This window comes from Podarcis pityusensis (genome assembly GCF_964106645.2).
Source record: "Podarcis pityusensis genome assembly, chromosome: 2".
NCBI classification, from domain to species: Eukaryota; Metazoa; Chordata; class Lepidosauria; order Squamata; family Lacertidae; genus Podarcis; species Podarcis pityusensis.
Window position 1 is genome coordinate 9,600,300 of NC_138029.1, and position 24,387 is coordinate 9,624,686.

The 24,387-nt window shown below is 47.7% G+C and overlaps 1 protein-coding gene across 1 annotated transcript in view; it reads right to left on the reverse strand.

Annotated features, from left to right (window-relative positions):
- Positions 1-4,632: 4,632 nt before the first annotated feature.
- Positions 4,633-24,387, reverse strand: part of MARCHF9 (membrane associated ring-CH-type finger 9) — a 49,382-nt gene continuing 29,627 nt past the window's right edge. The window contains exons 2-4 of the mRNA XM_080994909.1: positions 21,243-21,398; positions 19,775-19,967; positions 4,633-5,628 (exon numbers count right to left, since the gene is read on the reverse strand). Of these exons, the coding sequence (XP_080851035.1) occupies positions 5,300-5,628; positions 19,775-19,967; positions 21,243-21,398 (678 nt within the window). The 3' untranslated portion in view covers positions 4,633-5,299. The remainder of the gene's footprint in view (positions 5,629-19,774; positions 19,968-21,242; positions 21,399-24,387) is intronic.

Consider the following 24,387-nt stretch of genomic DNA (forward strand, 5'->3'; position numbering starts at 1 on the left):
ATTTACCCTCCCCCAGCCTGTTTTAAAAATGTGTATGCTATAAGGCAGGGGTCAGCAAACTTTTACAGCAGGGGGCCGGTCCACTGCCCCTCGGACCTTGTGGGGGGCCAGGCTATATTCTGGGGGGGGGGTGAACAAATTCCTATGCTCCACAAATAACCCAGAGATGCATTTTAAATAAAAGCACACATTCTACTCATGTAAAAACAGGTGGATTCCCAGACCGTCCGCGGGCCGGATTGAGAAGGAGATTGGGCCGGCCCCGGCCCCTGGGCCTTAGTTTGCCTACCCATGCTATAAGGTCTCATGATGGGGATTGTTGGACCGGGTGCTTACCCCCACACTTCATGAAGGGGGTTTCTCTCATCTGATTTCTCTCCTCACAACTTCCCAAGAGGATTAATTCTACCTAGACCATCCCTCACAAGCAATGATCTAGTCAACTTTTTTATACATTCACTGATGGGGTTTCTGCAAGATCCCTTGCTGTTTGGTTCCACTGCCCATCTCCCCCTCCTCATCACCCACATTGAGCGAGACTTTTCCGTGATATCCTTAAAACCGAAATCGATGCTTTGGAAACTGCTGCCTGGGGCTACATAGACTCAACTGTTCCATGAACAAACATTTGCATTTGTTTCTGCAGAAGAGTGTCAAAATTCCAGAGGTTCCTACAGATACAGACTTCCTGAAGAATCCTATTGATAGCTACACGATAGTCAAAGATTAGGATCAGCAGCCATCTCCAGCTGCAATCTCTGTGTTGGCCCAATAAAAGATAGAAATTCACCTATTTTGTATTTCAGACTAGAGGACGAGATGTGTAAACTGCAGAGACTGTCCTGGGACTAAGAAAATTCACATCACATACACCATCCATTCCTATACTGCAAGGACCTGTATTTTGGGTCATTTTGTGGCTGCTTTCTGGCAGGTTTCAGAAAGAAAGTAGGGTTGTGGCTCTGGGATCGTGTTTATAAAGCACAAGGCCTACTCCATTCTTCCATCGCCTTGGTGTTTCTGTTGCATTGAGAACCCCCAGCCTAATCTTTTATTCAGAAAAGAAACTCCACATTCCATACAGCCAGTCTTAACAATGTCGCAAAAATTTGCATAATATGCTTAATTTGCATAAATGCATTCCGGTTGCAGAATCTTCCTCTTAGTGGCAAATATTCTTTCAGGCGTGCAGATCGGGCTGGATGTTTAGGCTGCCTTTAAAATACTGTATATGCATGATATGCCAATGCAACTCAGAATCACACTCAGAAGAATCAAGTATGCAAGCTTTGCACCCGGGCAGGTATTCACTTTGTATAATGGCTACTAGGTTTTCATATCGTCAAGGCAGTTGTGAGATTCAGACATGCATACAGTAGAGCTCTCTTGGGACCAAACGACTTCAGAATGCAGGGTGTTCCAGCTCTTAAATTGTATGGATGTGTCTGCACTTTTTTTTGTTTACGGAAACCCTCCCTGAATGTAAAATTCTAAGATATCAGGGAGGTTAGCCTGGAACTCCTCACTAATGTATTATTTTCCCGCAAATAGAGTTTTTGACATTGAATGCTCCTTTTGCAACCCCTACGTTTTGAAGTAGTACTATTTCAGTAGCTGTTTTTACTGAATATGCATATTGCCCCATTTTGATAGACGCAGAAGTGAGAACCACACGGGAATGGATACAGGGAAAGGCAAGGATTCTGGAAGTATGTTACAGCGAAAGAATGGCAGAGGTGCTGAACTAAGCTAGATCAGTGTTCCCCAACCCCCGGGCCGCGGCCCAGTGCCGGTCCGTGGATCAATTGGCACCGGGCCGCCCGAGGAACTTCAAATCATTTCACTGTGGCGGGCGGCTGAGGCGCAGAGCATTGCGCCCTCTCAAGCCCGCCCATTGTGTGACAATAGCGAATGAAAATTCGCTACTGTTACACTGAGGCTCCTCCTGGCCAATCAGGGAGCGGGTCCTCCCGCTTCCTGATTGGCCGAAAGGCAAACCTCACGCCATTGGCCGAGGAGGAGGCGCCACGGGAGGACTGAGGACTCGAGGTCGGAGACACGGGGACTGAAGAGAAGCTGCTGTGAGGTAAGTGCACGGAGGGGGGGACTCAGCTGAAAACAAGCGGGCCACAGAAAAATTATCAAACATTTACCGGTCCGCGGTGATAAAATGGTTGGGGAGCACTGAGCTAGATGACTGTTATATCCATAGCATGCAGGAACACATCTAGGGCGTGTGTTTTCCTTACTTATTTAAAAGTGGGGGTGAGTCCTTACTGGGAAGGCAAAAGGTGGAGAGGCTTATCTCATCCCTCTGCAGTGTGACTGAAATGCCATCTGTCCCCCAACTCACAAATATATGAGGGTCTAAGAGTCTTATGAATAAGTTCCCTTTGACATTAAATTGGACTCCCCACTAGCTCCTGGCCATGCATACAAGATTGGTTTTTACCACTTCCAATCCTTCACCATCAAGGGCAACATGGCAGATCACCATGCAATTCCAATTGCACTGGGGAGGGAAGAGATACCCTCCACTTTCTCCATGTCTGTAATTGAGTAAACAAAGCTAGATGTGTAGCTGTATACTACAGTATTTTTCGCTCTATAGGACACACTTTTCCCCCTCCAAAAGGTAAGGGGAAATGTTTGTGCATCCTATGGAGCGAATGCAGGCTCCTTGGCTTCAGCGAAAGCAACACGAAGCCTCCAAAGCGCAGAGGGAGCGCTCCCTCCATGCTCCGGAGGGTATGAAGGGGTGCGCACCAACCCCTCTCGCTCTCCAGGCTTCAGGGATAGCCGCCTGAAGCCTTTGGAACGCAGCGGGACCTCACGCTGCGCTCCAAAGGCTTCGGGTTCCCTTCGCTTTTGGGCCGCAGCGGGAACTCGCGCTGCACTCTGAAGACTTCGGGTTCCTTTTGCTGAAGCCGGGAGAGCAAGACTCTCCTGGCTTCACAGAGAGGGAGAGCTGTGCAGCGCCCCTTCAGCAAAGCGGGAGGAGAAATGGAAGGGGATCCGTTTCTCCTGCCGCTTCGCTGAAAGGGCACTGAGCAGAGAGGGGGAGAATTTTTTTTCTTGTTCTCCCCCTCTAAAACAAGGTGCGTCCTATGGTCGGGTGCATCCTATAGAGTGAAAAATATGGTATGTACCTAGCAAACATCTAGCCTGGCCCTGATCACAGCAGCTACAGTAGAAGGGACACTGGTCAAGGCACACAAAGTTCCACTCCTCTTAACACCTCCAGCTTCTTCCAAATCTCCATTGGGTTTCCCCATAAACAAGACAGCAAACTTTCCTTCTGTAACCGTATGAACTTAAACACACACCCTTTTCAAAAAGCACAGAGCTGAAAATTCCTAAATGCAACAGATCCCATGTTTGCACAGTGACTTGAGGAAACAAAACAACCTGCGTGTACAGAGCGTAAATTCCAAAATGTGGACATGTGATTGAAAATTCGCTGGGAATTCTTACAGTGGATCATTTCAAGTTTCTCTTGAACTCTGCCCTGATGCAGTACAGGCAAGAAAGAGGTGAGAGATACCGCATTTTTCGCCCTATAAGACGCACCAGACCACAAGACGCACCTAGCTTTTGGAGGAGGAAAACAAGAAAAAAAAATATTCTGAATCTCAGAAGCCAGAACAGCAAGAGGGATCGCTGCGCTTGCTGTTCTGGCTTCTGTGATAGCTGCGCAGCCTGCATTCACTCCATAAGACGCACACACATTTCCCCTTACTTTTTAGGAGCGAAAAAGTGAGTCCTATAGAGCAAAAAATACGGTAGTTGCCTGGGGCTGCCAAGGCTGCAGTCCTAGGCACCGGTTAGGGTAGGTGTGGTGGGGCAGAACGACGGAAGCGTCCTCCTAACGCCAGCTTACCTGGATGGGGCTGGGGTGGAGTAGAGCAGTAGCAAGGTCAGGGCCACACTGATGTGCCAGCAGAGCCAAACCAGCACTCGCACTGGTGCATCTGTGCCACCCTGAGCTTGCCACTGCCCTGCCCTGCCCCAGGCCATGCAATGAAGTTGAAGTGACGCCAGTCAGCTCTGCCTCAACACACCAGCTGCTATTGCTAGGCGTGATCAGGAGCGAGCCCCAATGAAGAGGTGTACTTCCAAGTCAGCAAGCATAGGATTGGGCCCTAAATGTGTTTGGGTCCTTAAAACCAAGGCAGCAATGGTCGTTCTTAAGGCTTTAGTTTCTTTCTTGCCAGAACCTTCCGTAAAATCGGGATGAGGGCCCTGTGGGTCTGCCATCAGCCCCTGCCAGCATGGCGAACGGTCAAGAATAACAGGAGTTGCAGTTCAGCAACATTTGTAGGGCCACAGATTCCCCATCCCTGTCCTAAAAGTTAACACAAGGATCCCTTCACTGTATAAACATCCCCATCATCTCCACATGCCTACTAGACGACACATTGCACATACCCTGACCTGACTGGAACAGACTTTTTGAACGGAAAGTGAACAACGCAACTGAAGGACACCTTCATGTATATAAACAATTCTTTATCCTTCCATTGTCAGAGAGAAGGAGAAAAGAAGAGGGGCAGAGGGAGGAAGAGAAGGAGATTTCCATGCATTAAATTAAAGATGAAATGCACAGGTAATATATCTTATTGCAAGATGCCATTTTGCTTTAAGAAACATGTTTATTGCACCATTATTATTTTGGAGGGATGGGTAAAAGTTCAGAACCTCTCTGGTTGGTGTCCCCCAGTCAGAGAGACCAATGGGATGGGTTGGAAAGGCAGGATGGGTCTTCTGGCAGGATTTCCTTTGAAAGATGAGGTAAAAATGTTTTCAAATATCTGGATTGGTTGGCGCCAAGACTCGTTCAGAAGGAACCAGGCAGGGGCTGGTTGTTTTTGTGTGTGTGTGTGTGTTGTTGTTTTGATTTTTAAAAAATTAAATAAATAAATAAAAACCCCACCACACTTCCAAGGAGTTTAGTCATAACAAAGGAGGGTTTGGGGGTTTTTTGGGGGGAGGGGGGTTGTCTCTCCTTTCACCACAAGCTGGATGGAGAGAGAAAGAAAGAAAAATTCACATTGATGGGAGGGTAGGAAGGTGCAACCAAGTTGAGGCACTCCCCACGCACAACAAGGAAGAGGCGGGTGGGGTCTGCGGCGGCAACACCACGGAACCAGGCAACCTCCTGCATCGGACAGTATACAGCGTGCGCCCCGCCCCGTAAGGGCTCAGAATGGAGCCTGTGCGGAAGATGAAGGCATCAGCTTCTTCCTTCCATGGGAACCGTGGAGCCTCTCCCTCCTGGCAAAGGCCCCGTAGGCTGTTATTATACCGTCGTGACCCTCATGACAACCTCGCGGCTGGAACTGGAGCCCCCGCGATGTTCGTTAGGCCGCAGGTGGCTGAGAATGTGCAGAATTGTATAACCACAGTGATGGTTCAAAATAGTCCTAACCCGCTGGCCCCGCTGGGAGGTCCTCTCACTCCCCGAGGAGGGGTTCGTCCGTGAATTCCGCCCTCCGGGCTTTGTGCTCCCGCCAATTGGTTCCCCTAGGTCCTTGGCTTTGTCGTAGTTCAGCACCTTCCACTGCTGGTTCACCGCTTGCCAACGCTTGAATATTCGATACACCGAGGAGCCTTCGTGGATAATCAAGCCTGTCGAAAGAAGGAAGGAAATATAAGATGGTTGTCTGGGTTCAGGGCTGGGGGAACTCTGAAAATAGGGTCCAATAAGGCACCTCAGTTTCTTTTAGCCTCTCATCATGCTGGCTTGATCTTTGACTCCTCACTCTCCTTTGTTCCCCATATTCAAGCATGTCACAAAAATACAGCCCTTCTTTGTCTCTTCTGCTCTTCAGCAAAGACTCAAGAAACTCTGACCCTCACCCTGCTTTTCATCTTCTCTTGCAACCTTCTCTCCACCCTTCTGTGGTTTTTACCTACGTCCCTTCACTTTTATCAGGCACTCTGACAAACGCATTCGCCTCACTCCTTGCTCTGACCCATATGTCCTGAAATTGCTACGTTGGCTTCCAGTCTGCTTTGTGGTCGATCTCTTTGTTCATATCATCCCAGCAACAAATCCCTGCCCAAGTCCAAAGCCCCTCCACCACCACCAGTCACCGCTCTTGCTCCCGCAAGCAATTCCAATTGCCTTTCTCCCTTGCTGCCCCATAAGCTTGGAACTGCCTCCCAGCACACACCTGTGTGACCCCTCGCTCTCACTTGCACCAAATCCTTCCTCAATCCATCCCTTGGAGCCTTTGGCACAACCCAAGTTCTCTTGCCACACTTTAGGGCACAGTCCTAAGCTAGTCTACCCAGAAGTACTGTATTTTTCACTCCATAAGACGCACTTATTTCCTCCTAAAAAGTAAGGGGAAATGTCTGTGCGTCTTATGGAGCGAATGCGTCGTCCCTGGAGCCGAATTGCCCTGGGGCAAAAAGCAGATCGTGCTTTTTTTTGTTTGTTTAGAAAGAGGGAAAGGGGGTGTTGAAACAAAGCCGCTGATCAGCTGATCAGCAAGCGATCGGAAGGGGAGATAAGGGACTCTAGCAATAAAGGAGGCTGCCTGGGAGGGGGGAGGTAAAAGCACATGGATCCTCAGGATGTTTGTACTGGGTCACCCCAAATTCACCATCAGATCACATAGCATGTCCATGGCTACAGCCTGCACCAAAAAATCACGCATCCATTGTTTCGTGGGGCCGCAATGGCACAAAAACGTGGTTACAAAGCACGGATCCACATGGATTCTCAGGATTTTTGCATTGGGCTACACCAAACTCACCATCAAATCACATATCATGTCTGTGGCCACAGCATGAACCACAAAAATCATACATCCACTGTTTCATTCAGAATATTTTTTTTCCTTGTTTTCCTCCTCTAAAAACTAGGTGCATCTTATGGAGTGAAAAATACAGTATGTCAATGGGGCTTCCTCACTGGTTAAGCAGGGTTAGGACTGCAGCCTAAGCCTCTAACCAAGGCCAAGCACATGCAATTGGAGTGATGGTACATTGTTTTCCCCACTTGCCACTTCCCCCCCCCCTTTCTTCTATCAAACTTCAGATTGGATGCTCTTCAGGGCCTTCTTGCACCACACAGGTTGAGGGTACTACATAAGCAAACGAACAAATGAATACAGTGGTACCTTGGTTCTCAAATGCCTTGGTACTCAAACAATTTGGAACCCAAACACTGCAAACCCGGAAGTGTTCTGGTTTGCCAACTTTTTTCAGAAGCTGAACGTGCTCTGTTTTGAGTGTTACGCTTCCGTTTTGAGTGCCACACTTCCATTTTGAGTGTTACACTGAGGTCTGTCTGTTTTTGCTATTTATTTTGCATTTTGTTTTTGCGGCTCTTTTTTTTTGTTACTGTGTGGAACCCAGTTCAGCTACTGATTGATTGATTGTGTGACTGCAGTACATTGTTTATTGCTTTCATTTTATGGATCAATGGTCTCGCTAGATAGTAAAATTCATGTTAAATTGCTGTTCTACGGGTTGTTTTCAAAAGTCTGGAATGGATTAATGCATTTTGCTTTACTTTCTATGGGAAAATGCACTTGGTTTTGGAACGCTTTGGTTTTGGAACGGACTCCTAGAACGGATTAAGTTTGAGAACCAAGGTAGCACTGTATATGAATGTTAAGAGGTGAGGTCTGAGTCCATCTGGATTGCACCTCGATCCATTTCCACCTCCAGCTTAGCCTGAGTTCGTCACTTTGCTACAAAGCACCCGTGTCACTGGAATAATTTCTCTTATGCGGCTCTGTGCATGCTCATGCGATTTCCAACACATATGCGTTTGGACGGGGGAGACCCAGGTTCAAGTCTCTGCTCAGGAACAAAGCTTTCAGGGTGGCTTTGGGCAAGGTACCATCACTCAACCCAAAGCCATTTCACAGGGCTGCTGTACAAGAATAGACTGTGCCTTGCACAATCATTTACATGGCGAAGTAATTCTCTTTATAGCTAGTCCTCATGATTTGTGAAGGGATATTGGAAAAGTATCCACAGGGCACAGATCCTCTGTCTTGCAAGACTTGTCACCTAGCTGTTTCTCCTGGCCTTTAGTTATTAAAGGTAAAGGTAAAGGGACCCCTGACCATTAGGTCCAGTCGTGGCTGACTCTGGGGTTGCGGCGCTCATCTCGCTTTATTGGCCGAGGGAGCCGGCGTACAGCTTCCGGGTCATGTGGCCAGCATGACTAAGCCGCTTCTGGCGAACCAGAGCAGCGCACAGAAACGCCGTTTACCTTCCCGCCGGAGCGGTACCTATTTATCTACTTGCACTTTGACGTGCTTTCGAACTGCTAGGTTGGCAGGAGCAGGGACCGAGCAATGCGAGCTCACCCTGTCGCGAGGATTCGAACAGCCGACCTTCTGATCAGCAAGTCCTAGGCTCTGTGGTTTAACCCACAGTGCCACCCGTGTCCCTCCTCTAGTTATTAGGCCGCATCTTTTCCTACGCCCCAACCACCTACCCAAAATAAAACCTGCATATCGAGCCGTTTAAGTTAAGCATATTTGCATGCATTATATGGTTCTGCATGAATGTATTTCTTGAGTGTGGGGTGTTGAGCTTTCCTGGCAGTTCCCTGGGTAGATTTTGGATTAAGTTATGTGCCGTTTTACTCCTATTCCCCATCCCGATTAAAAAACAAAACATCAGCTTTCATTTTCCATTTTCATGGAATGGCTACCCAGGCCAAGAATCGGTTTTAGCCTGGCATTCATGAACTAAGGGCAACAAAAGCTCAAGAAGACATAACTGCTGAAGGCCCTTGGGGCAGGGACTTGTCTTTTGCTTATCGTATTTTTTGCTCTATAAGACTCACTTTTTCCCTCCTAAAAAGTAAGGGGAAATGTGTGTGCGTCTTATGGAGCGAATGCAGGCTGCGCAGCTATCCTAGAAGCCAGAACAGCAAGAGGGATTGCTACTTTCACTGTGCAGCGATCCCTCTTGCTGGTCTGGCTTCTGAGATTCAGAATTTTTTCTTTTCTTGTTTTCCTCCTCCAAAAATTAGGTGCGTCTTGTGGTCTGGTGCATCTTATAGAGCGAAAAATACGGTATATCACTCTGTAGCATAACATGTAGCATAGTCAGAAGCGTACCCAGGCTTCCTTGCACCCTTGGCAAGGAGATGTACCTGTGCCCATGTCCCTTGTGCCCTTTGCAGACGAGCCTATGCACCTTGCCCAGCCACCCAGAGCAGTGGAGGACTCCCCAAGGAGTGTGCGGACAGGCAGGTGAGCTCCGAGCCACTCCAAGCCAGAGCAGAGAGGTGCGATTTTTGCACCCTCCTGGGCCCCCACTCTTGGCAGAGGCCAACCCCTAGGTATGCCACTGGGCATAGTGGTTAGAGTATCAAATTAGAACCTGGAAGAAAACAGGGTTCAAATCCCCAACTGGCCATGAAACTAACTGGGTGGCGTTGAGCAAGTCACTACAAATGTACAAATGATGGTGGCAGAGACATAATATTACATGTAAAAAGGACCCTTTCCTCCCTATGATAATGCACAGACCAGATTCTTGGTAACAAAAGGGTGTAAATGTATTATTTCATGACATGGAAACTGCCTTTACGGATCGTGCAGACTCAGGAGAGTGGATAAACAAACATCTAGGAAATGTTGGTTTTGTGATTAAGCAAATATGAAATATATTTGGCGGGAGTGTGAAATAATACGAAACCTTTAGAAATAGGTAAATATCATTATTTCGGAGATAATCAAGTAAGTTCCACCTGTCTCCTTTTCTTTGGGGCATGCCAAAATATTATGTTAACGTCATGCTTAGGGAATTGGCATATAAAATAATTCCGCAAGACTGAATGTTGCAGGGAAACTTTCCCAAAATATTGAAAACCTGGCTAAATCAGCATCACGAGTCTTTGCGAACTATGCATATCAATAAATTAGCAATGTTGATACAATTACAGCGGAATTGGTGCCCTTGAGTGTTGACCCCCATTAGCAAGGCCCTTGTGTGGTACAACATGCAACAGTCTCAGTCAGTCAGGCCCTATGGCTGGGGTTAATGACAGGTATAGTCCAGAACATCAGGAAGGTGCAGAGTCTGGGAAGGTTTATTTACAGGAATTTCTGAGGGATGCAGGGTGCATTCATTCAGTGTTTTGGAATAAGGTTGTGACACAAGTTTGATAGATAATAACACGCATACAGAGGGCGACATGGGGGACGTGGGTAGCGCTGTGGGTTAAACCACAGAGCCTGGGACTTGCCGATCAGAAGGTCGGCGGTTGGAATCCCGGCAATGGGGTGAGCTCCCGTTGCTCGGTCCCTGCTCCTGCCAACCTAGCAGTTCGAAAGCACTTCAAAGTGCAAGTAGATAAATAGGTACCGCTCCGGCGGGAAGGTAAACGGAGTTTCCGTGCGCTGCTCTGGTTCGCCAGAAGCGGCTTAGTCATGCTGGCCACCTGACCCGGAAGCTGTACGCCGGCTCCCTCGGCCAATAAAACGAGATGAGCGCCGCAACCCCAGAGTCGGCCATGACTGGACCTAATGGTCAAGGGTCCCTTTACCTTTACCTAGAGGGTGATATGTCTGTAACGCCTTTTTTTTGTTTCCTTATTTCTGTGCGTGTTGAAAAATAATCCCCCCCCCCCGCAACATATTCTGGAACTCCAAGAGACCAGCGAGTTATAAATACCATCTCCCAACTGGATGCCACCCAGTGACAATCAATTGTGCTCCCGCCATCCTCTAACGTGGGTCATTACCATGCGACACGTGTCCCTGTTGAATCAATGGGAAATGGAAAAGTCATTCATTCATTTCCCAATGACAGCGCACCGCTCGCTTCCCACAAGGGGCCTAGCTGTTATCATTCTGTCTCGCCAGAGCTCATCCATCAGTGCCACAAACGCGGCTCAGCCTCTTTAGTGAATGTCATTGGCTTCCAATTAAAAAAGGCTTTCTCTCCCTTTGACGGTGTGCGGTGCTGGAGGTAAAATCTCTAGCCATCTGCTGAGGAACCCAAAGGCAAAGGCAGCCACAGGGCGTACCGAACCCTAATTATGCCGCCCACGCCTTCAACCACGCACGAGGCCATCGACAAAGGCACGTGACACAAAAGCTGCCGGCAATCTTCTCATCAGGACACACCTTTGGAGAAAAGGGTAACTGCGGCCCACAGAACAGATTAAACATGCATCTAAATAATATCACGGCTGACCAGGATCACAGCGCTTGAACCAGGGACCTTGGCTCTGAGAACCTAGTGGCTATTAAGCTCCGTGGCAGAGTGCAAGGCTTTGCATGTCTATCAGCTCCACCTGGTACGCAGGCTAAGACCCTACCTGCCCGCGGACTGCCTCACCAGAGTGGTGCATGCTCTAGTTATCTCCCGCTTGGACTACTGCAATGCGCTCTACGTGGGGCTACCTTTGAAGGTCACCTGGAAACTGCAATTAATCCAGAATGCGGCAGCTAGACTGGTGACTGGGAGTGGCCGCCGGGACCACATAACACCGGTCCTGAGAGATCTGCATTGGCTCCCAGGACGTTTCCAAGCACAATTCAAAGTGTTGGTGCTGACCTTTAAAGCCCTAAACGGCCTTGGTCCAGTATATCTGAAGGAGCATCTCCACTCCCATCGTTCTACCCGGACACTGAGGTCCAGCTCCAAGGGCCTTCTGGCAGTTCCTTCATTGCGAGAAGTGAGGTTACAGGGAACCAGGCAGAGGGCCTTCTTGGTAGTGGCGCCCGCCCTGTGGAACACCCTCCCTTCAGATGTGAAGGAAATAAGTAGCTATCCTATTTTTAAAAGACATCAGAAGGCAGCCCTGTTCAGGGAAGTTTTTAATATTTAACGCTGTATTGTTTTTAATACTTGATTGGGAGCTGCCCAGAGTGACTGGGGAAACTCAGCCAGATGGGTGGGGTATAAATAATAAATTATTATTATTATTATTATTATTATTATTATTATTATTATTGCATGCAGAATCCCAGGTTCAATTCCTGGTGTATCATGGTAGGGTTGAGAAAGACCTCTGTCTGAAACCCTGGAGAAGAGTACTTGTCAGTCCTTGTAGACCAGGGTGGTAGATTGGGATCTGCTGGTAGATCCCTGGATAATTTGCAGTAGATCAGTGGTTCCCAAACATTTTCCTGCATGGACCATTTGAAAATTGCTGAGGGTCTTGGGAGACCACTTAATGATTTTTTCCACCTGTTGCAGCTATTATAATGTAATGTACTGTATGGCTTTTAATTGTATTTGTACAACCTCTTTTATTTCTTTCTATTGTATTGTATTGTATTGTATCCCATTAAATTCAAATTTTAATACAATAACATACAATATAAGAAAGAAAAGAAGCAATAGAAAATAATTAAAAATCAACATGAACATTTCATAGAATAGAATCATAGAATCATAGATTTGGAAGAGACCACAAGGGCCATCGAGTCCAACCCCCTGCCAAGCAGGAAACACCATCAGAGCACTCCTGACATATGGTTGTCAAGCCTCTGCTTAAAGACCTCCAAAGAAGGAGACTCCACTCCTTGGCAGCAAATTCCAATGTCGAACAGCTCTTACTATCAGGAAGTTCTTCCTAATGTTTAAGTGGAATCTTCTTTCTTGTAGTTTGGATCCATTGCTCCGTGTCCGCTTCTCTGGAGCAGCAGAAAACAACCTTTCTTCCTCCTCTATGTGACATCCTTTTATATATTTGAACATGGCTATCATATCACCCCTTAACCTCCTCTTCTTAATGTGATAGATGTGCCATCTCCCATATTCAGCCACAAATCCACAGACATGACGGGGACCATCTGAATGAAGGCGGAGTAGATCAGCCGATGAGCTGGTTCCCAATTGTATAACACTAGCAACATCAAAACAACTTTCCCCATCAAATTAGGCTGCTGAAATGAAATAAGGCTATCCAGGAGGTCAGGTTAGTTCTGATACCGACAACAAACTCCCTGGCTCAGAAAGAACCCTACCCTTTCATTCTAAGGGTATTTCATTAGCACCTGGCTCTCTGGTAAATTTTGAGAGGTTCTAGCTTAAAAAAACCCAACCAAAACAAAACAAAACACCACAAAGCACACCTGACAGGCTGTGATGTCTGCCCTCCCCTGGTGTAGAGAATGCTGATTTGGATGGGCCAATATTTAAATTTTGCCAGGCTTGGCTCCTTAGTCTGCAACTAGAGCCTCAACAGTGTCCAGCTGGAAACCAGAGTGTCAGGCAGAAAACCTACTCATACCAAGTCAGACCATTGGCTGTGCAAGTCTAGACCAGTAACTGGACTCTGGAGAGCTGGATGAGGGCCAACAAACTGAGTTTGAAACCACTGGATAGCTCAGTTGGTTACAGCATGGTGCTGATGATACAAAGGTTGCAGATTTGATTCCCATATGGGACAAAGGCATATTCCTGCATTGCAGGGGGTTGGACTATCCTCAGGGTCCCTTCCAACCCTATGATTCTATGAATCCCGGCAAGACAGAGCTCAACCTCTAGTCAATATGCTTAGAATTGCAAACATAGTGGATGGAGCCACATTAGTAGAGGAGGGAATGTGTGGCCCTCCAGATGTTGCCAGCCTTTGAGTCTGGTCTCTGACTTACTTAATGACTCTTATAAATCCAGATGCTTCCAACTCTTACATAGCAAAACCAGATCTATTGGTATTGACTTGGAACTCTTGTATATAATTCAAGTGAGCAATATATTTATTGCTGTATTCAAACCAGATTAAGGGGCATTGAAAAACAAAACATCGAGTCAGCTGCAAATAAAATTTGCTCCCCCAAGTTCTATGGTTTCAATACAGCAGATAACAGGGGCACTTATATCTCAAAATTAATAATTCCAGTCCAATGCAGGGCCTTTATATTGGCCTGACTGAACGTTTTCCCCTCAGGTTTTGTCAAGGGCAGATATTTAAACATCCCCAGAAACGACAGACATTGCGCATGTTCTTTGAATGTGCTGGACACTGTAGAGCAGGCTTCCTCAACCTCGGCCCTCCAAATGTTTTGAGACTACAATTCCCATCATCCCTGACCACTGGTCCTGCTAGTTGGGATCATGGGAGTTGTAGGCCAAAAACATCTGGAGGGCCGAGGTTGAGGAAGCCTGCTGTAGAACATATCCTTTTCTACTGTCCATTGTACAACCAGCTACGCAAACATGTGCTGTTCCATTTTTTGGGTAGCCTAACATCACATCACAATGAAAATATTAGATTCTATCTGTCTGACATTAACCCAGAAGTAACTGCAAGGGTGGCTGAGTTTTTGTCAGTAGTATCTCTTAGAGTGGCGCATGGCACTATTTAGCGGGAAGAAATCCCACTGAAAATCCTCATCATTATATATTTGACATGGCTGTTTATTTGTATATATTTTTAATTTTTATACATGGAAGTTGTATGATGTTTGTACCAGCTCCACCTGGTACGCAGGCTGAGACCCTACCTGTCCGCGGACTGTCTTGCCAGAGTGATGCATGCTCTAGTTATCTCCCGCTTGGACTACTGCAATGCGCTCTACGTGGGGCTACCCTTGAAGGTGACCCGGAAACTACAACTAATCCAGAATGAGGCAGCCAGACTGGTGACTGGGGGCAGCTGCCGAGACCACATAACACTGGTCTTGAAAGACCTACATTGCCTCCCAGTACGTTTCTGAGCACAATTCAAAGTGTTGGTGTTGACCTTGAAAGCCCTAAACGGCCTCAAAGGCCCAGTAGACCTGAAGGAGCATCTCCACCCCCATCGTTCTGCCCGGACACCGAGCTCCAGCTCCAAGGGCCTTCTAGCGGTTCCCTCATTGCAAGAAGCAAAGCTACAGGGAACCAGGCAGAGGGCCTTCTCGGTAGTGGCGCCCACCCTGTGGAACACCCTCCCATCAGAAGACAAAGAGATAAACAACTACCTGACATTCAGAAGACATCTTAAGGCAGCCCTGGTCAGGGAAGTTTTTAATGTATGACATATTAGTGTATTTTTGGTTTTTGTGGAAGCCGCCCAGAGTGGCTGGGGAGACCCAGCCAGATGGGCGGGGTACAAATAATAAATTATTATTATTATTATTACTACTTCTTTCATGTCCTGCTTCTGAGCTTCAGCGGAAGAATCTGGCTTGGCACTGTGACAAACAGAATAGCATACTAAAGTGGACCTTTGGTCTGAATCGGGCAGGCATCCTTTAATTTCCTTAGCTGCTCACAGCTTTTACTGGGGACAGACTGTGCATGAAAACCTGTAAAATTGGCGTGCTCCGACTGAGGTAGGCAGATTTAGGGGTTTTATGGCACTATGGCAACTAGGCCATATTGAGCCCAACATGGACGTCTGCTGTAAGCAGTTGTCTCCCATCTCTCCCATGCTGTTCAAGCATAAACTTTATTCTGTCAGCAATCAGGCTTCATTCCCAAGGTATTTTATGAACTATTTCAAAACACAAACACGCAAAACAAACATAAATCTGGCACTTGGATTAATATCTTCACTCAGAAAAGGAAGTCAGGTCCAAACGTCCAGAGATCACAGGAAGACACAATTAAATGAATGTGTCTGCACAGCACCACTGAATGGTCTGGGAGCATCTGATGCTGGAGCAAGTGAGGGTCTGGCCCATCCCCTGAATGGGTGGCCACAGGCAGCCCCACAGAACACCATAGATATTGACTGTATTTTTCGCTCTATAGGACGCACTGGACCATAGGACACACCGGACCATAGGAGGGGGAGAACAGGGGGGGGGAATTCTCCCCCTCTCTGTGCAGCGCCCCTTCAGCGAAGCGGGAGGAGAAACGGAGCCCTTTCCATTTCTCCTCCCGCTTCGCTGAAGGGGCGCTGCGCAGAGAGGGAAAACTGTGCAGCGCCTCTTCAGCGAAGCCTGGAGAGCTAGAGGGATCGGTGTGCACCGACCCCTCTCGCTCTCCAGGCTTCAGGCGGCTAGCCGCAAGCCTTCAGAGCACAGTGCGAACTCCTGCTGTGCTCCGAAGGCTTGCGGATAGCTGCCTGAAGCCCCTGAAGCGCAGTGGGAGTTCCCACTGCGCTCCGGGGGCTTCAGGCGGCTTCAGCGAAAGCAATGCAAAGCCTCCGGAGCGTGGGGGGAGCGCTCCCTCTGCGCTTCGGAGGCTTTGCGTTGCTATCGCTGAAGCCAAGGAGCCTGCATTCGCTCCATAAGACGCACACACATTTCCCCTTAATTTTTGAAGGAGGAAAAGTGCGTCTTATAGAGTGAAAAATACGGTAAATGGATGCATGCACCACAAAATGAATGTGGCTGTGCCTCCAAGTCTCTGGTTCTGAAAAGCTGTTTGCTATGCTATGCATAGCCTTTGACACATCATCATTACAATGGGTTCAACTGAGTTCCCAATGTCGCCCCACCCAGGGGTTATTGCAGCATTTTTTCTGTATTTCATGTTGAATATTAAAAGTACTGGAATTGTGTTATGTAAATCACCCAGGGATTTAGAGGGGGGTGATTGGCTTATTACACTTGATGTCACAATAGACAGCTTGGCACGCAAGAGGGGAAACAGAAGTGAGGGGGCAGATGGATCCAGAAGGTTGTGTTGAGGTTGAGAGTGGGGAGAGGATGAGGCCTGGATGGTTAGTAAACTACAATATGACATGCCAGCCTAGATGACAGGCGGCTCCTCCTTCCTCTGAGGATATTAGCTCAAGGGTCACAGCAGATACACTGCATGAGTTAGAGGCCTAGGACTAATTTGTGTATTACGGCATCGGACAATTGATATAATTTGTGTTACCACTTTCCTGAATGTGGTGTGCGTCAAAGTACAATTTGTGGCTTACACCTTAACATTTCTTTCCCCTTTAAATTAAATCCTGCCATTGATCCTTGAGCTATTTAATGGGTCTGGGCTTCAGCTGTCTCACTGTTTCAGATCCTTCAGCAATTTTTGCCATCCCATTTTCAAGACTCATCTCTGTAGCCATGAGGCCTAGAAACCTTAAGAGAGGAGAGCTGGGTTTCTAAAGCCTGTAGCCTCCTGATGAAAGAATGGGTTTCCCAAACCCAAAACTGACTGTGCAGGCAGTTTGAAACTGCACCAAAATCCCTATTTTTCCTTAGCTAAAATCCATTAACTTTAGCTCTGAGTCAATGTATAAACAAAAACCCGGCCATGCTCAGAGCCCTCTCCTTTATCAGTTTGTGACGGCAGGAATGACCCTGACTGCACCAGTAGAACAGAGAAAGACACATCTGTACCTTATCTTATGTGCTGATCACAAAAGACGCACAGACCTAAGTCCGGAACAACGCCAAAGCGTGTTCTCGGAGATGACGACCTCTTCCTCCAAGATAAGAGTAGGAAGAGGAAGATCCTTTTATGGTCAGAAGTACAGGAAGGAATTCCCTTTTATGGTTAAGAATACCAGAGCAAGAACATATGTGATGTCAACCTGCGTACATAGGCTGACGTGGTTGGATTTATATGGGAAGGAGGGAGAGGGTGCCTGAAGGATATATATACTGCATGAAACTTGTCATTTCTTTGGACTTGCTGTGGACTTGATCACGCAAGTGCCTTCTGCTATCTGGAGAGCAGAATAAACTCTTTCTTCGAACCAACCTCGGTGTCATTTGACTTCCTTCCTCCTGTCCCGGAGCAACGCAGACCCAATCGGTGAACTCAAATAAGGCTACGCTGAGGCTTTTGTTAACGTTTCATTGCTGGCTGGTTTGTGCCTGTTAAGCCTGCGCTAAGAGCCAATTCTGACATTTTACCCATACAGATCTGTGGAGACCTACGTCTTACAACTTGCTGTCATTTCCCCCTGTGTTCGGAGTGTGGGTGTGTTTTCTTTTTCCTGCTTCCAAATGATTTTCCGAACACCTCCAAGCACCTTGGGATGTTTGTGTGTGTGGATAGGCGAGACGTTGCAATGTGCTGTAATCATTCTAAGCTTTGACTGACCCTGCCACTTATAGGGGAAAGATGCAGGTCACTGGCAGAGCATCTCCTTGGCATGTATGAAGTCCCAGATTCAATCTCTGACATTTCCAAGCAGGGCAGGGAATGTCTCCAGCGTGAAACCCTGGAGAGCGACTGGCAAGCTGTGGATACAATGGTAGATTGGCCAATGGGCAGACTCAGTATAAAGCCAGCTTCCTATGTTCCTGTTCTAGGAAAACAAATGGTTCCCACAGAAGCAGTGGCTAATTTCTAAAATAAAAGGTGCTGAGGCTAACTTCAGCAGGGAAGCCATACTTCCCTCCTCTCAGGTTTTTATTCTTATTCTCAGGCAAGCTGCAACTGGCCATCAGTGGCGAAAGCAAGGTACTATGCAGAGGCTCAGAAACCACTCTCCACAATATCATTACCAGGCATGGGGCTGGTCCCAGGCTCTGAGTAAAGGTTCTGGGGCTGAGTTTGGGGGTTTGAAAATTCTGTGTCTAGAATGTATGTATACATTCATTGCCCTATATAACCTATGCAAATTAAGAACACCGATACAGTTTGTTTTGTATATTTCCCCCTAGGATAAAGGCACCCCTGACTGTTAGGTCCAGTTGCGGACGACTCTGGGGTTGCGGCGCTCATCTTGCTTTACTGGCCGACGGAGCCGGCGTACAGCTTCCAGGTCACGTGGCCAGCATGACTAAGCCGCTTCTGGCGAACCAGAGCAGTGCACGGAAACGCCATTTACCTTCCTGCCAGAGCGGTACCTATTTATCTACTTGCACTTTGACATGCTTTTGAACTGCTAGGTTGGCAGGAGCTGGGATCGAGCAACGGGAGCTCACCCCGTCGCAGGGATTCGAACTGCCGACCTTCTGATTGGCAAGCCCTAGGCCAGGGGTAGGCAACTAAGGCCCGTGGGCCAGATGCAGCCCAATCGCCTTCTCAATCCGGCCCGCGGATGGTCTGGGAATCAGCGTGTATTTACATGAGTAGAATGTGTGCTTTTATTTAAAATACATCTCTGGGTTATTTGTGGGGCATAGGAATTTATTTATTTATTTTTTCAAAATATAGTCCGGTCCACCAGATGGTCTAAGGGACGGTGGACTGGCCCACGGCTGAAAAAGGTTGCTGACCCCTGCCCTAGGCTCTGTGGTTTAGCCCACAGCGCCACCTGCACCCCATATAGCAAACAGCAAAGCAAAGAACTGGAGCCCACGTCCTTCCCAAAGGAAATCTCACTCAGCCCCTCCCACCTCTGCACCTGGGACCCACTGAGATATTGGTAACTATTTACCATTTCCACATCCTTAAACTCTCCCTCTCTGTATATATGATTTACTTAGATTTTTGGGTTGACAAATTCTGAACGCGGTAACAATAGGCTTGCATTATGTCCAGGAATACAAACAGCTTTGCAATTTAATAACGCCAGAGGGGCTGGGGAAGGTGGGTGAAAGAGATTTTAACACACGGTGGCTAATCGTTACAATCTCAAGCAAAAGTAGGATGCAAGAAAACTTGTCTACAGAGAGCTGCTTTCTGACCTCAATAGAAGCATACATTCTCCATCCTAATCTCATTTCCTGTGTTACTGGGCTGCCAAGACTATTGCCAGGAGGCACTACTTCAGAACTGGCCTTTCCTAATGGTTAGAAATCTCCTGAAATCTACCATCAAATTCCTTTGCATCGAGTTCCACAAGGGAATCACAGAGCGGACAAAGCATTGATTTTCCTTTTCCCTGCATCCAGCAAGCTGCAGGGATCATGCTAGCGGAGAGAGCAAAACAGGGGAGACCCTCCCGTTTGTTTGTTTTAAGCAACGGAAGCAGGCTTGGCTGGCTGGACTCACTCACCTATGCAGACGATGTCCATAAAGCCGTACATCCCATAGCAGATCTGGAAGAGCAGGTCCTGTCGCTGCCACTTGGCCGAGGGGCTGAGCGACGACCAGATGAGCCACGAGATGCTGGCGATGAGGAAGAGGGAACCCAGGATGATGGCTGCGATCTGTACCTTTTCAATCACCGTCAGGGAAATCGCCTGCCACTGGGGGCGGGGAGGAAAAACAGCACATGGGAGCGAACGCCGGTAGGGTGCTTTTGCCAAACGATGGGCAGAACAAGCCAAGATGGGATTTTCCCATGAGGCCGAGGGGTGCAGAATCTTAGGGTGTCGATGCACAACAAATGCAATACAGAGAGCTTGGGCATTGGCAAAAATCATTCTGTTACAAATATACAAATGTTTAGGGAAGTTTTTAATGTTTGATGTTTTATTCTGTTTTTAATCTGTTGGGAGCTGCCCAGAGTGGCTGGGGGAACCTAGCCAGATGTGTGGGGTATATAAAAATTATTATTATTATTATTATTATTATTATTATTATTATTATTATTTACAGCCCGATCCAAGGGTTGTAGCCAGTGCTAGCCCTGTTCAGAACAGAACCACTGAAATTGATAGACACAACTTAGACCCATCAATTTCAAAGGGTCTACTCTGAGTAGGACTACTTCCCATGCTGCTGCTTCCCATGGTTCCTTTCCACACCCTGTGACCAAACCAGATAATGGGAATAGAACGGGGGGTGGGGGGCGGGATGCCACAGGATAGTGGTTTTTGGAATGTGCTGCAGGATATATCCTCAGGTTCCTTGAGAACTTACTAATCTCCTTACTGAGGAAGGCTTGAGAACGGCAGACAGATTTCTCCAGTGTGCAATCACCGGGGGCACACTGAGTGCTTCCAAAGTCATACCCTCAGTTGGTGGAGCAATGCTGAAGTGCAATGAAGTGCAGAATCTTTTTTGAGGTAGTTAAGACTGCTTGGCAGGCCTAGATGTGTATGTGGGCTCACACATGCGCATCATCTGCCATGCTTTGCTGTTGACTCCCCTCCTCCCTGCAACATGTGGCCTGCTGGTAAAAAAGTAATTCACCAACCAGGGTTTTAGCAGACCCTCCAAGTGTCCCTACATTCCAGGGACAGTCCCAGATTTACAGAAGCCGTCCCGGTTTCCAGTTTGACCCCAGAATGTCCCGCTTTTCCTTAGGACGTCCCTATGTTCATTGGAGATATGTTGGAGGGTATGGAATTATGTGACCCCCGAGCCAAGCAGATAAATAACTATACAAGACATCAGAAGGCAGCCCTGCATAGGGAAGTTTGTAAAAAAATGTTTAACGTTTTATTGTATTTTTTTTTTATATGTTTGCAGCCACCTAGAATGGCTGGGGCAGCCCAATCAGGTGGACAGGGTATAAATAGTAAAAATTTCATCAGAGAAATATCGTAGGGTATGGCTTTAGCCGTTTCGGGGCTTACCTGCAAGGGATTCTTTGTGCTAATGGCTAAGACCTGGTATTTGAAGTAGCACAGCTCGCAGCTCCAAGAACCTCTCTCGCTGATCCAGCGAATCAGGCAGGGCTGGTGGGTGCAGCGGACAGACCCGTCGCAGCGACATGGGCTTAACAGCTCCCCCTGCAAGGGAAAAAGCATAGGAGAGTCAGGGAGGTCTTCGCTTACTGGCTACAGACTTCCTGGACCCCAACGCTGAGACTTCACGGAAGCTACCCAGGCCTGTAGGAGTATCCAGTACCAATAATTACAAACCATCACCACCACCAAGAGGATTCTGGGTAACACCGGCCATCTCTAAGCATAGAGTCCATTAAAGGTAAAGGGACCCCTGACCATTAGGTCCAGTCGTGGCCGACTCTGGGGTTGCGGCGCTTATCTCGCTTTATTGGCCGAGGGAGCCGGCGTACAGCTTCCGGGTCATGTGGCCAGCATGACTAAGCCGCTTCTGGCGAACCAGAGCAGCGCATGGAAACGCCGTTTACCTTTCCGCCGGAGTGGTACCTATTTATCTACTTGCACTTTGATGTGCTTTCGAACTGCTAGGTTGGCAGGAGCAGGGACCAAACAATGGGAGCTCACCCCGTCGTGGGGATTCCAACCGCCGACCTTCTGATCAGCAAGTCCTAGGCTCTGCCGATCCATTAGGTCTCCTCTATTTAAGAAACCACCACCACCACACCACAGAAGCGAGCCTGGTTCGTTAGTGCTGCCTGCTTAATGTGCTGGCAAGGAGAGCAATTAGCATCAATATTTCAAGCTCGCTTGCAGGAAGTATTAATGATAGGTTAGGGATATATGCCTGGACAAGGAAATTGCTGTGGATTCCTGTCAGCTGGGGGGGTGGGCAGAGCAAGAGGTCACTACTGGGTCTCTGGCCACGTATCCCAACAGCAGCAGAATCCCGTTGCTAAGAACACAGCAACAAAGGAGGAAAGGGGCAGGCTGCAGAGAAAGCAAGCAAGCAGGGTAGCCAATGACTGGATTAGGTTGGCGGTTCGAATCCCCGCAACGGGGTGAGCTCCCGTTGCTCAATCCCTGCTTCTGCTCACCTAGCAGTTCAAAAACACGTCAAAGTGCAAGTAGATAAATAGGTACCGCTCCGGCGGGAAGGTAAACGGCGTTTCTATGCGCTGCTCTGGTTCACCAGAAGCGGCTTAGTCATGCTGGCCACATGACCCGGAAGCTGTACGCTGGCTCCCTCGGCCAATAAAGCGAGATGAGTGCCACAACACCATAGTCGGCCACGTCTGGACCTTATGGTCAGGGGTCCCTTTACCTTTACCTAGGGAGTCATGTGGCTCAAGGCTGGCTTTCCACAGAGAATGACCTGCCCCAGCCCAAAAATGGAAAACGAGCGAGGTCCCAACCAAAGAAGAGTGGCAACTTAAACTGATGGAATATTCACTGCTTGCGGACTTAACATATAGAAAAAGAGAACAAGAAGAGTATATGTTTAGAGAAGATTGGAAAGTGTTTATTGAATATGGGGGGGGGGAATTGTGTACACTTGAAAACGTGGGCAGCATTAAGATAAATTCAACAGTGTAAATAAGTTTTGATAGATGTAATAATGGAATACTGAGTGGTTTAGTTTATGTAAAATATGCAGGGATTTTATGATATGCAAAATGAACCATGGAAAGAGAAGAAGGGAAGTCACTGATATTCTAAGGGTGTTTAAACGAGTATTCAAAATTGTGAAACAGAAAATGTAATAAAAATTATATACAGTATATAAAAAAGAGAATGACGTGCCCCCAGTAGCTGTCAGAGGGTGGGGCTTGGCAAAAACCTGGCACTTGGCCCAAATAAAGAGCAAGACAAGGACCCACACCAGGGCCCCACACAGCTGCTTTCCCTTCCAATTTAAGTGGCAAGCTTAACACAGGCCAAGCCACACTGGGCCAGGCCAGTGGCCCATCTATTCCAGCATCCTGTTCTTCAGGTGGTTGACCAGAAGGACATGAGCACAACAGCACCATCTCCATATCTGTGTTGTTTGGCCCTAGCTCAGAGGGCCAGTGGGCAGAGGGTGAGCTTTGGATATGGGAGACCCAAGTTCCAATCTCTCTCTAACGAAGACTTTACTGGGGATTGTTTTACAGTTCTGCTTCCCCTGTAGAGGCACCCCCAACCACCATTAGCTAACAGAAGCGGTCCTCAAATTCTGATGTTGACTCTTGTTTGCATGGGTGGAGGATACAGAGGGGCGTACATGTATAAAAACTAGCCTACTGTAAGGTAAAGGTAAAGGGACCCCTGACCATTAGGTCCAGTCGTGGCCGACTCTGGGGTTGTGGCGCTCATCTCGCTTTATTGGCCGAGGGAGCTGGCGTACAGCTTCCGAGTCATGTGGCCAGCACGACTAAGCCGCTTCTGGCGAACCAGAGCAGCACACGGAAACGCCGTTTACCTTCCCGCCCGAGTGGTACCTATTTATCTACTTGCACTTTGATGTGCTTTCGAACTGCTAGGTTGGCAGGAGCAGGGACCGAGCAGCAGGAACTAACCCCATCACGGGGATTCGAACCGCCAACCTTCTGATCGGCAAGTCCTAGGCTCTGTGGTTTAACCCACGGCGTCACCCGCGTTCCAGCCTACTGTACAAAAGGTAAAAATTACATTAGTGGCTAGGGCTGGGCGATATCTGGTTTTCAACATTGTGATATATCACAAGCTAAACATTGTGATATACTGATCTATCACAATGCCTGAAGTAAGGATGGAGCTATGTAGAGACAACTGGCCAGCTTCACAGTTTTTCTCAAATTGTGATTTTTGCATAGCCTACCCACAATGATTTGTGATATATTGCCTGGTCAAAAATGGTGAAACCGATATCACGATGTGGACTTCAAACCGGTTTTGGAGGATAATCAGTATGTCACCAAGCCCTATTAAGTGACCCCCACCTACTTTTGCCCCTGCCCCCCACAGCCATGTGGCCCTCAAAAGGTTCACTAGAAGGGAATGTGGCCCTTAGGCTGAGGAAAAGTGCCCCCACCCCTGATCTAGCACAGTAACAATAAGCAAGAGAATGGAACAGAAAGATAAGCAAAATTAGAAAAACGTTTCAAAGTTTACGTCAGACCTTTGAGTGGCACTTAAC